The following is a 13,340-nucleotide window of genomic DNA, read 5'->3' as shown; positions in this document are numbered from 1 at the left end:
TGATCCTCTCTTCCTTATATATGCAGCGGATCTCCATTTGAAGCCCAGACCAAAGGAGCTTTGGAACCGACCTAAGTACCAGGGACCTATTCACTGCATGACATCAATTGTCCAGAAGGAGGGCTTAGTAGGACTCTACCGGGGGGCCAATGCCATGCTGCTAAGGGATGTCCCAGGCTATTGCTTCTACTTCATCCCTTATGTGTTTCTCTGTGAATGGATCACTCCTGATAACAGCACAACCCCTAATTCCTATTCAGTGTGGTTGGCAGGGGGCATTGCAGGTATGAATAACCCCCTTTCTTTAACTCCTTTTAGGGAAGAGATGGAGTAATAGGTGAACCACCTTGACCATAACCTTCATATCCCCTAACAGGGTAGTGAGGAATCATTGAATCACAGACTCTTGTTGAGAAGAGATTATAGAAATATCTAGGTGAGCCTATGATGAATCTAGATGAGCAGGATTCCTGATCAGCAATCTCTTTGACAACATCCCTAAAAGTCATCTAGCCTCTGCTTGAAGACCTTCAGTTATGGAAAATTGCTAAGGCAATTCCACTTTTGGACACTTCTAGCTACTTGGGGGGGGGGGGGGTGGAGTGGGCATCTAGGTGATGCAATGGATAAAGTACTGAGGCTGGAGTCAGGAAGAGCTGAGTTCAAATCCAGCCTCAGACACAAGTGACCCTGGGCAAGTCACTTAACCCTCTTCACCTCAGTTACCTTGTCTATAAAATGGACTGGAGAAAGAAATGGTGAACCCTTCTAGTATTTTTGCCAAGAAAACCTCAGATGGGCCATGAAGAGTCAGTTATAACTAATCAACTAAAAGAACAAGAACATGTTGATTTTACCTTCCTTTTTGCAACCAGATCTGCGACATCACTGGTTTAAGGAATTTCCAGTAAGGAAGCTCCCTCTTTGCTAATGTAAGAGGTCCCATATATTGGTAGTAAAGGGAGCTTAGGGTTGAAGAGGCTCTGGGAAAGATCTAGATTTTGTTTGGGGCTGCATATATATTTGAAAGACCTTTGGGCCCACAGTCAGAAAACTGATTTGAGTCCTGATTCTGACATTGACATGTGTGAAAATGGTCAAGCAGACTAATCTCAGGGAATCTATTTCCTTATCTGCAAAATAGGGATGATAATTCCAGTCATACCATGGGACAAATGTGAGGAAAATTCTCTATGTAAGCCATTTGTATTGTTATTTAGGGAACCTGTAAACATCAGTTACAAAACTTAGACTTTGGCATTAATTCCCATTTTTCCCCTCCCTGCCCACTAATCTATCAGTTTCCATGTTTGAATGGAAGTGTAAGAAGTGGGCTTGAAAAGAAGCCTTCTGTTTGCTGAATGGAAAAATTTGTCCCTTTGGTTTGTGACCAGACTGTCAGTCAGCCCAAAAGCAAAGATTACTGAGTAATTGCTATTTGTAGATTAGATGCCTATGTCTGGGGGAAGCATATGTCTAAGAGATCAGTTAGTGACTTTTTTGTGCTGGTCTTTTTTTTCCCCCTTAAGTAGCTCTTCAGGACAATTCTAACCAATGTTAGTTAATCTGGTTTAAATGTTAGAAACTTTGGTGGTAATTTCTATTTCAAATTGACCAATTAATCTGGGATGGCTTGGCAAAAGCAGAAGGCAACATGGGATATTTCCCATGTGGACCTTAAAATGAGCATGTGATCCCAGTTTAGTCCCATCACTTCCTTTTTTGGGTCTCTATCAAATGAATCCTAAAGGCCCCTTCGAGCCGTAATATTCTGTGATCTGATGTATTATATTGACAGTATAATACAAAGTAATATGATGCCCATTGAAAGAACTAAAATTATAGGATAATATAGATACACAAGAGTATACTCTAACTTGGGAATTCTCAACTATTTTATTCCAGAACCCCTTTACACTCTTAAAAATTGAGGACTCCAAAGAGCTTTTGTCTATGTGTCTATTAGAAACTTAAATTTATTTAAAATAAAAATATATCCATCACATGTTAATTAAAATAACTCAATTTTATAAAAAAAATAACTTTTCCATAACAAAAAAAAATTGTGAAAAGGTTTTATAAATTTTTGCAGATCTCTTAATGGTCTGGCTTAATAGAAGGCAATTAGATTCTCACATCTACGTCTGCTTTAAATCTTTTGCATCCCTTTTTTAATTTGAATTTGAAGTTTTATTGAAATATGTGAAGGGAATCTGGCTTTACACACATATATAATTGGAAAAGGGAAGCATATTTTAAAATACTTTTTTAGTTTTGAATTTGTGAATCTGCTGAAAGGGTCTTGAGATCGCTAGGGATCCTTAGACAATACTTTGAGAACCATTATCCTAACCATTCAACAACAGGGAAAAATGCCTACCTCAAATAGTTCAAAGAATGGTGAAAGGTACCTATCTTTAAGGAATATAGTGGTTTGTTGTGACAGCCTCAATAAGTGACAGCTGTTGACACAATCAAGTTGCACCCTTGACTTAAACTTAACTGTTAAACCTTTGCATGAATGTATGTCTATGTATATATATATATGTATATATATATACACACATATAGATATAAATACATGCATATATGTAAATAGCTATATTTATTGGAGAAGGAAATGGCAAACCACTCTAGTATCTTTGCCAAGAAAACCCCAAATGGGGTCGGAAAGGGTCAGAGAAGACTGAAAACTGAACAACAAAAGTTTGTATTCATACATGTATAAATAAATATATATAGTGATAAAACTGTCTTTTCGATCTATCAAACTAAAAGAGATCTCTAAGGTCATCTAGTCCAATTGTCTCATTGTCACATGGAATCTGAAACCAAATCCTTTGACACAAAAATCAATGCTTTCCCTTTGGGAGTGTGCCAGATACAGTTCACATCTGCTTTTGAAAGCTAACTATTAAATTTGCAGTGTGAATATTTATACCTCAGAAATGTCAAATTCTGCAATTAGGCTTGATCCCAATTTTACACTTATCTGGCATGGTTATAATTGTAGTCAAGAAAGAGTATGAAGGACAAGCCAAGAAGCACCTTAGAATTAATAGAAAACAGTATGTTGCTTATGTGCGCATGTATATGCACACATGTGTATATGTGTTATCCATGTTATGTGTGTGTATGCCTGTACTTATACACACATATTTGGAGAGCTGGTTGTTACCAGCATATCCCTGTTTTCACCATATCACTTGTACCAAGCGGTTGTTTAGAATTACTCTTGAGCACATTCATATTTCTATGGCACTTTGGGATTCACATATCATTTCTCTAATGAGATGATGAGTCTTGTGAGATGTTATGGTCACACAACTAGTGCTGGAGCCAGGATGTGAACTGATATCTCCTGTAACTCCAAGCCTTTTTTTACTAAAGCAATAGTTCAAGGATCTGATTCCAACTGCATGGGTTTCATTGGTACTTATCACAATCCCTGCATACCAGATAAATAAGCTCACATATCACTTAAGCCAAAATTTTCTCTTTAACCTCCCCAACTGACTCCTATATGTGACCACTTGGTTCTGTGGTGGGCTTTCACATCCTAACTCTTGTGTGTGCCTTTATCTTTTTGTAGGAGCAATTTCATGGGGAACTGCAACTCCCATGGATGTTGTTAAAAGTCGACTCCAAGCAGATGGAGTCTACTGCAATAAGTACAAGGGTGTCATGGATTGTATCCTCCAGAGCTACCAGAAAGAAGGCTTTAAAGTAAGCAATACTGAAGTCTGACTTTGTGGAGTATGTGGCTTCATGTTGAAAATAATTGTCCTACTAAGACAGAAGGGATAATGGTCAAGGCGTTCAGAATCTAATTCCAGGACTGGTTCCCTGTGTGACCTTAGGCAAATCATTCAACCTCTCTAAAGCCTGGCTTTACCAAACATGCTGGATATAGAGTAAGACAGCTTGAGTTTATATCCCAGGTTTGTAATTGACTTCTGGCAGTTGACCCTGAGCAAATCAATCAAAGTCTGTTTTTTCATGTGAAAAGAGAAGGGGTTGGAATAAGTGGCCTGTAAGGTCCCTTTTGATTCTACTGATGCTATACCCCACCCCCACCCCCACTGGAGAAAGGAAGAAAGAGCACTGAACCTGTGGGGTGATCAGGAAACTTCTAGTGTGTAGTCTTCCCTCACCTTGCAAATGGACAACTCTTGTATAATTGCCCAGGGGTACTGAAAGGTTAAGTGACTTACTTGCCTACAGTCACACAGCTTATATGAATTAAAGACAGGACTTGCTGACCATCTCTCCATTATACTCTGCTACTTCTCACCTATAATATATGAAAATTATGATCATAAAGATTTGTTGAAAGCCCATTCTATAGGAACAAATGAGATTAAGTATGTAAAGTGCTTTGAAAATTTTAAAGTTCTACCACTGTGTCATCAATTATCACAAAGCAAAAGATATGCAAGCCAGTTCAGAGGAGTCAGAGCTGAACTGGACTCTAGAGATTATTAGTTCCTGTCCCTTCATTTTGCCAATGAAGAAACTAAAGACCAGAGAGGTGGTTACTATAAGCATTAAGCTGCAAATCCAAGAATCAGATCCTGTTCTTTTAGTTTTAATAGTTCAGTGTTTCTTCCTTTTAATTAAAAAATACTTACTTATTTACAGTATGCAGAACCCTATGTTTGACTGTAGAAAGGAGTATCATAGGCATGAGGGTATTTCCTATAGATTCTTCCCTCCCTCACTCTCCCAGAGCTGGACCTCTCCCTATATCAGACTGAATAATGGGTTCCTTCCATCTTAGCCCATACTGTACCCAGGACTTGCCAATGCTGACAAGGAATTCATAGCTACGGGATACTAAACTCACTGCATGGAAGTACTTAGCTTTCCTACATATTCCTCATTATATCCCCTGAGACATGCCCCAGATTTGGGCAAAGCTCAAGTCCTACCTAGAGGTAACTCTGGTGAAATAAGATGTGCTCATCTATATGTTTCTCTATACATGTTGTGTCAAATCTGTTGATGTCTCTGTGTACCTGCATCTATATGTATATGTATCTCTATAGGTTTGTCTTTGTGAGCCCAATCTATGTCACAATCACATTTATCTTTGAAAGAATCTTCCTCCTGAAGTTCCCATCTCTGCACCTTATAAAGAGCAAACTGCTAATACCAAAGCCCATATTGTTAGTACCCAAGATATCTTGTACTTTGGTTCTTGAAGCAGATATTTTGATTTATCCATACTCTTAGGATATATTTAATAGGGATGTGAAGGTAATAATATACAGATCTATGCAGTTCTCCAGGTCTTCTGAAATTGTAGTTATTGTTAATTTAATTTTTACTTGAGTAAGTCACAGAATTTCAGGTCAGAAGACAGAATTTCCACATTTTTCATACTTTTTTCTCTGCTTTCAAAGATAATCAGCCCCTTTTTCTTCAAAGAAAATTAGTTTGGTCCTATATGCAAGAGTATAGTTGAACTACCTTTCATTTTGGAAGATCACTGTGGACAAATGTTATTTTGAAATTTTCATGCAATAACTTGAGGGAATTTTGGATATTCTTAGCTGGTATTGGAGAACCTATCTGGCCTTCATTTGAATTGCATTTGTCCTGTGAGGCAACTACCATGAAGAATATCCATCCCTGTCAGGGCACAAATTCTCTGCAACTAAGAAAATGGAACATAACTTTAAGTTTTTAGAAGGAATTTCCTAGAAGGCCACCAGATGGTGAAACCATTCTAGGAAGTCTCTCTTTTCTTCCATGTTTATGTCACTTTGGATGTTTCTTTTCCAATTCTCTAAGTCCTATATCTGTCTGTGTCTATGTATATGCATCTATTCATGTTTCTGTCACTGGTGATTTTACCTCTTTTCCCTCCCTATTACTCTGCCTCTTCCCTTTTTCTGTTTTTAATCTTTCCTATCTCTACCATTGTATGTTTGGTTCTCTTTTTTTTCTTTTTGTGTCTCTTCTCAACATGTTTATTAAGCACCAAGATAGCAGCATTTCCACTTTAAATAAGCCATTGCTTCCCTTTCAGTTTTCTAACACTTGAGAAAATTTCTTTATATTTACATTAGATGTCCTGCAAATGTAGAAGTCCAATTTGAAAGATAACAATTCTTAGCATCCTTTCCATTCTTCAGCTTTGAAAATGAGTAAATAACTAAGCACAAGTAGGCTATAAACGCCTGTGAGTAGGAGATTTGTAACTTTCCATGTGCCTGAGGTAGTGTGGAGTGGTGTGGAGCATGTTGCCAGTGTCCTGGCTTAAGCCAAAGGGAGGCTTGTGGCTTTAGCCAGGCTCATTAGGACAGAAACTTTGCTCAGAGAGCAGAGATCAGTCCAGAAAACCAGGTAAGTAGCTGTGAAGTCAGTAGATGGAATTTTCCCCTCCAAGTTTGTTCCAGTTCCTTACACACCACCTATTATGTAATCTGTAGTTCTATGGAATTTTTAGAAAGGTTAAGATTTAGCTTCTCAAAACACTGTTAAAGTACTAGTGACTTCTTTTTCCCTCAACCCTGTAAAAACCATTTCAGGGCCTAGGTCCTGAATATTGAAAGCTAGCAGTGAATTTTCTATAAAACTAGGATTCTTAACCTGGAATCTGTGACTTTATATTTTAAAATATTTTTCTAAACATACATCTTTATCATTTCCTTCCTTTGTAATCTGCATTTTGTTTTATGAATTTTAAAACATTATTCTAAAAAAGGCTTCCTTAGGTTTCACTCTACTGACAAAGGGATCTGTGATAGATAAAAATTGAGAATCCTTGCTCTAAATCATCTTATAACATAGGACCAGAAGTAGGTATTGACTCTTTTTCAGTTCATAAACTGAGTAAAGACAGTTAAGTTTTGTAGTCAGTACACTGGACTTTATTAACAGACCTGAATTCAAATTCTGCCTTAGAAATTTATTAAATTATGACCATGGGTAAATCACTTAATCTTTCTCACATTCAGTTTTCTCATCTATAAAAAGAGTAGTTACTTTGCAGTTCTTGTGAGGATCAAATGAGAGAATGATTGTAAAACTTTTTCAGCCATTAATGTGCCACAAAAATTCTAGCTATCATTACCAATTCATATCATTAGAAGATAATTCATCCTATTTATTCCAATAATCTTGCTCTCCTCTTTCAAACATAGAAATTGCTCTGTGACTGATCTTAGAATACATAGTTGAAAATAACTGACCTAAAACTGGCAATTTGCTAAGATTCAGGCACTGACTTGCCATGTATAGAATTCCTAAGAGGCTCAAGGATTTCAAAGATTATTGAATCCAACCCATAACTGGGTAGGAATTATCTTTCTAACATCCCTCAGCAATGGTAATTTGGCATATGTTTGATAGATCCCAGAAATGGGGAACTTGTATTCCAAAAGGCAGACCATTCCACTTTTTGAATGATTTAAGCTTTAGGAAGTTTTTTTATTTGACTGTTTGGGTTTGTTGTTTTTTTTTAAGTATTGCTCCAGAATCTACCTCTCACCACTTTAACCCATTACTCTTAGCTTATTCCTATGCAGGATAAATCAAATTCTGTTTTTTTAAGTTCCCTTTTTTTCCCAGTTATTAGTAATCTATTACATTCCTCTTAATTTCTTTTTCACTAATAGCCCATCAAATAATGAAATTGCTTTTTATGAAAAAGGAATTACTAGGAATGCAATTGTCATAATAAAGGGGATAGTTTCAGAAAAACCTGGGAACATATGAACTGATATAGAGTAAAGTGAGTAGAACCAAGAGAACTATATACATATATATATAATCAACATTTTTATTAAAATGAGTAACTTTGAAAGATTTAAGAACTCTGATCAATGTAGTAATAACCAACTATGATTTCAGAAGACCAGTGACGTATGTTTTTCACTGTCTGGCATTGAGATGCTGTTCTCATCATGCAGTATGAGACATATTTTTGAAATGGCAAAGTAAGGATTTGTTTTCCTTAACTCTGCATATTTGGTTCAACACTTTTTTTCTTTCCTTCTTTCTTCATAGTAGTTGTGGTTGGAGGAGTTGAGGGGTAGAATTCAATTAACAAATAAGAATGTAATGTATTACTAATTCCTTTTTTCAAATAATGTACCTTCAAGTCTTCAAAGACAGCAATCCCACTCACTCTCCTCTTAGGCTAAATAACATGTTTCTTCAATTCAGAGACACAACTACAGTGGGGCAACTAAGACTTTGTCCTAAGAAACCTGTATCTAGGAGACGGACATACTTCTCATGCTTTTTAGACATCTACTGGAATACCCTGGACAGTCTCATTCTTTTCTCAAGACTCTTCTTCCCAATAACTCAATCTCCTCTGAGGAGTAAGGACCTTCACCTTTATCTCCAAGCCTCTAACGAGACACTTGCTCTGGCAAGTTTCTCAATTTTAAATCTGCTTTTCTCTCTTCTGGAATTTTCCTCAACTGTTTTCTCCTAAATTCAGTCCCATTAAGACCACCCAGACTTGCAAATACCTGTGATTAACAGGTTTGTCAGGACAAAATACATCAAAACAAAGAGAGATAAGCCCAATTTCCCTGTGCTGAGAGGGAAAATCTTGAGGAGAGAAAGGAAATATCAAATTACTGACTCTGAGTATATGGTCTGGTGGAGGTAATTGGTGAATTCTCTATAATTTATGAAATAACTAAATTTATCAGGCTACTACTAGCTTTATAACTTTATTAAATCAAAATAGTAGTAGTATTAGTAGTAGTAGTAGTAGCAGTAGTAGTAGTAGTAGTAGTTGTAGTAAAGAGAGGGAAATGTAGGGGAGAGGTAAAGAGATAACTAGCTTACTAATCTTTTGGCTGCCAGAAGCTAAGCTCTGACAAGGGTTCCTTCTGCATCCTGCAATTCAGCCTGAAGACCCCAAACAGGCTCCCAGTCTGACCTTATAAGCTCTTTTCTCTCTCACACATCACATCTCAGGAACCAATCATAGTTTCTTAATTTTCCAGGCACTGCCCAGGGAGGAAGTGCCTCTGGAATCAGTTTCCTGTCTCATTGGTTCTTCGCTTCTTTAACTTTCTTTTCCTGAGGGTTTGTCTATACCTGAATTTACTCAGTGGTAGATGACCTCCAGGTCACTAAGAGATGATGTTAACAAATCGACATAATAGAGAGAGAAATTCTCTTCCAACAATCCTCCGTGTGATTCTATTGGGAGATGAGCATGTTAAAATCTTCCCAATTGACATTTTGGGAAAATTAACTTGCCTAGTCTTTGCAATGAATCATTTCACATAACCAGTTTATACCTCCAAAGATTCTCTTACTAGAAGTATATAAAATATTGCACTCTACCTCAGGGGAATTACAACAAAATGGGAATAAGAGGGAAAGAAAAGAGAAAAACAAAAAATGATTCATAGATGCATTGACAAAAAGCCAATTAGGGGGCACTCCCCATTGGCATAAGATTTCTTTTTTTAAAAAACTCTTACCTTCCATCTTACAATCAATACTGGGTATTGGTTCTAAGGCAGAAGAGTAGTAAAGGCTAGGCAATGGGGGTTAAGTGACTTGCCCAGGGTCACATAGCTAGGAAGTGTCTGAGGCCAGATTTGAACCCAGGACCTTCCATCTCTGGGCCTGACTTTCAATCCACTGAGCCATCCAGCTGCCTCCAACGCATAAGATTTCTAAGAAAAGTGCTTATTGAATAGGAGTTTGTGATTCTTTTTTCAGTTTTAAAGACAGAATTTCACCCCATATTTTACCTTCAATTAATTCTTTCAAATTGTCATTATCCTTCAAAGGACCAAAAAAAAAACAGGATAGGGCAGAGGCAGAGGGGAGATATTTTCCACCCTAAAATAGTGCAGAATGAAAAAAGCACTAGGTTAGGAGTAAGGAGATCTGGGAATTAGTTCCAGATTCACTATTACTTGACTATATGACCTTGAGCAAGTCATTTCCCCCCTTCATCTCAGATTTATTTCTCAGATGAGGTCTAAATAACTGGTAAGATCCCTTCTAGCTTTGAGGAGTATGTAACTTAAAAGTCTTCTAGAGCAGTGATGGCAAACCTATAGCATGGGTGCTAAAGATGGCACACAGAGCCCTCTGTGGGCACTTGGTCACTCCTGCCTACCCCCTTAGAGTTTGTTACTAGAAAGGCAGAGGAACTCGGTCAGAGCTGCTACCCTCCTCTCCTCCCCTTTGCCTGATCATATCACCTGCCCCTCTGCTCAGCAGCACAGTGGGAGTGCACAGGGGGTAAGGTGGGCAGCTCACAGGTGAGCAGAGCGCTCAAGCCACACCCCTCCCCCTCTCTACACTAGCTGAGGGCATTTCTCACTTCACCCACCCCTCTTCCCAGCAATGGGAGTGCTTTCTCCCTCCGGGGGGGGGGGGGGAGGAGAATGGCATGCTAGCTCTAAAAGGTTCACCATCACTGTTCTAGAGGTTTGGGAAGATTGCCCAACTAAGAAGTGAGATTTGTTATTTCACTGATGATAAAAATAGAAACATTGCTCTCATGGATACTGTGAAAGTTTTAACAAAATTAGAGGAAATGAAAGAGAGAATTAAGCCCTCCTAAATCCTAGAAAATCAAATCTTGTCATATTATTGTTGTGTATCTCTCTCATTGTGTTACTATGTATATTTATGAGGATTGTGTTTCTGGGAAGTTTGAGGGTATGCATATGTGAAATATTTTATCAAAATAACACTGATTCCCTTCCTGCAAAGGTTTTTTTCAGGGGAATCACAGTGAACACCATCCGGGGGTTCCCAATGAGTGCCACCATGTTTCTTGGATATGAACTTTCACTCCGGGCTTTGAGGGGAGACCAAACGGTGACGAATCCCTGAGCCTCAGGTCAACTTCCTTCTTCCCCATTCCCTCATTTGTAAGTGTCTATCTTAGAGAGGGAAGACTTCCTAATACAGGGGAAAATGACAAATAGTCTTTGTCTTCCTAACATTGACTATTTGGTGTGGGAATTATGACAGGAGTCGTCATACAAAAGTAGCTTTCAATGTGTATCTGTACATAGTAATGTGCTAGACACTAACCAGATTATAATGCAGCCAACAGTGTCTTCTTTCTCTTTATATCTCTGAAGAAGGTTCAGCAATCTGTGTCCTTGGAATTCTGAAAAGCTTGGATTGAAAGCACTTTCTCTCACTCCCCACCTCTTTAGTTTTTATTTTTCTCTTTTATTCTTTCCTTTTTAATTTTACTATCTCCTGACAACACTTTTTTCTATACTGTCTTTTTTTTCTCTTATTTAGACTTATCTGGTCTTAATAACATCTTTTAAAAAATGTAAATATATTCTTCATATATACATCACTGTGCTAGGTGAAGCATATACAAAAGTCAAAAAAGAAAAAGAAAAAAAGACAGTCCCCAGTCTTATTCTACTTGTGGTCACCAAAGTCAGTGGTCAGTGGTCACCAAAGATACTGTATTAAGCATAGATATTGGAACTTAGGAATACCACCTCCTATATAACCAGCTTCCCCTAACTACTACTGCCTCTGCCTAGTACAGCTGGATCCTGATTAGTGTGATAACGAACCCCTTGAAGTGACCACATTATTAGAAACTACACTGTGTATTTCCATTGGGCTGAAGCTAATTACCATATTTTTTACATAATTATAACTTTGAAGAATTGGAATTTAGATACATGCAGCTACTTTGGAGGATTCATTATTCACATTAATCAGGACATAGCCCTGGGTGTGATATATATATATATATATATAAAAATATATATATATATATAAATGATCACATAAGTAAATACTCTATATGGTAGGGGAGATATATATATGTGTATATATATATAGGACAGCTAGGTGATACAATGGATAGAGTCCTGGATCTGAAGTCAGGAAGAATCATCTTCCTGCATTCAAATCTGGCTTCAGACATTACTGGCTATGTGACCCTGGGCACGTCACTTAACCATGCTCACCTCAATTCCTCATCTGTAAAATGAGCTGGACCACTCCACAATCTAAATGGGAATCAGAATCAGAAATGACTAAAAGGAATGAACAACAACATACACATATACAAATATAAGTAAAAATGTAGAAAATATGCTATATGTAACAAGTATGTATTGAAATATACTTATTTGTGGGTTTTGAGAAGGTTAGGTATATGGATATTCAATAAAATTCAATAAAATATTCTTCATATTAAGTTTATGTCAAAGTTAAATAGGACTAAACAAGTAAGCTTTAGATATATAGTGAAACATTTATTAAATTATTCCATCTAATCAAGGAATAAGTTATCTTCACTCCACAAAGATCTCCCTCATTCAAACTATAAAAGTTAGAAATCATTTTAGAATATTTGAAAATCCATTTTTCTGCCTACATGATTGATGGATTCTGTGCTGACTGAGACTCTTAGAAAAGGTCATCATTCTAAATGGGTTTCTTTGTGGTTCTTCATTCTGAAGTGAGGTTCTTCGACAATTTGGATTAACTAGTAAAATTCTCATCTATTATGTAGCATAGGAAGCATGACTTGGATTCTCAGCCAATATATTAAATTTTGAGGGGAGTAGTCATAGAAAGAAAGCTTGATAGGAATAAGAGCACCTAAATCCAAGACCTGGCTCTGACATTTAGAAACTGACCTTAAATAAATACCTGAACTTCTCAAAGTCCAAATTTTCTCTTCTGCAAAATGGGTACAATACTATTTGCCTTTCATGGCACAAGTGTGAAGAAGTGAGTTGTAAAGGTCTCTAAAATAATGTCACTGTTATTTTTTTAACTACCTTGTATCTTAGAATCAATATTGTAATTTCAAGGTAGAAGAGAGGTAAGGTAAGGGCTAGGCCTGTGGTGGCAAACCTATGGAACATATGCCAGAGGGGGCACTCAGTGTCCTCTCTATGGACATGGCTGCCATTGCTCCAACACAGAGTTTGCCAGAGTTTGTTACTAGAAAGCTAGAGGGATGCAGGGCCAGGCTGCTGCCTGCCCCTCCTCTCCACATGCACCTGAGGACATTTCTCACATCACCTGCCCCTCTAAAAGGTTTGCTCCTACTGGGCTAGGAAATGAAGGTTAAGTAACTTGCCCAGGGTAATAGCTAGGAAGTGTCTAAAGTCAGATTTGAACCCAAGACATCCCATCTTTAAACCTGGCTCTTAGTCCACAGAGCCACCTAGCCCCAAATGCCACTGTTATGATCATTGTATCTTAGGGGGAGAGGTTCTGAGGCTTGGGCCTATTCTGTATATGTAATGGAAATACAAATGGTAAAAAGGGAAAGGAGGGAATGACCAATTATATGCATCTATGTTCCAGGTACTGTGCTAAGCACTTCACAAATAGTAACT

General features: G+C 37.6%; 1 protein-coding gene across 3 annotated transcripts in view; it reads left to right on the top strand.

Moving 5' to 3' along the window:
* The window catches only part of SLC25A48 (solute carrier family 25 member 48), an 83,823-nt gene that overhangs the window by 52,245 nt on the left and 18,238 nt on the right, over nt 1–13,340 (top strand). For 2 of the 3 annotated variants that reach the window (XM_007473350.3, XM_016428467.2), the window contains 3 exons: nt 27–284; nt 3,593–3,726; nt 10,714–10,874. In XM_007473350.3, the coding sequence (XP_007473412.1) occupies nt 27–284; nt 3,593–3,726; nt 10,714–10,836 (515 nt within the window). In that variant the 3' untranslated portion in view covers nt 10,837–10,874. The remainder of the gene's footprint in view (nt 1–26; nt 285–3,592; nt 3,727–10,713; nt 10,875–13,340) is intronic. The other variant, XM_007473352.3, reaches the window with a different exon arrangement.

This window comes from Monodelphis domestica, chromosome 1, assembly GCF_027887165.1.
Source record: "Monodelphis domestica isolate mMonDom1 chromosome 1, mMonDom1.pri, whole genome shotgun sequence".
NCBI lineage: Eukaryota > Metazoa > Chordata > Mammalia > Didelphimorphia > Didelphidae > Monodelphis > Monodelphis domestica.
Note: the sequence above shows the minus strand (reverse complement) of the source record. Positions and strands in the feature narration are given on the sequence as shown.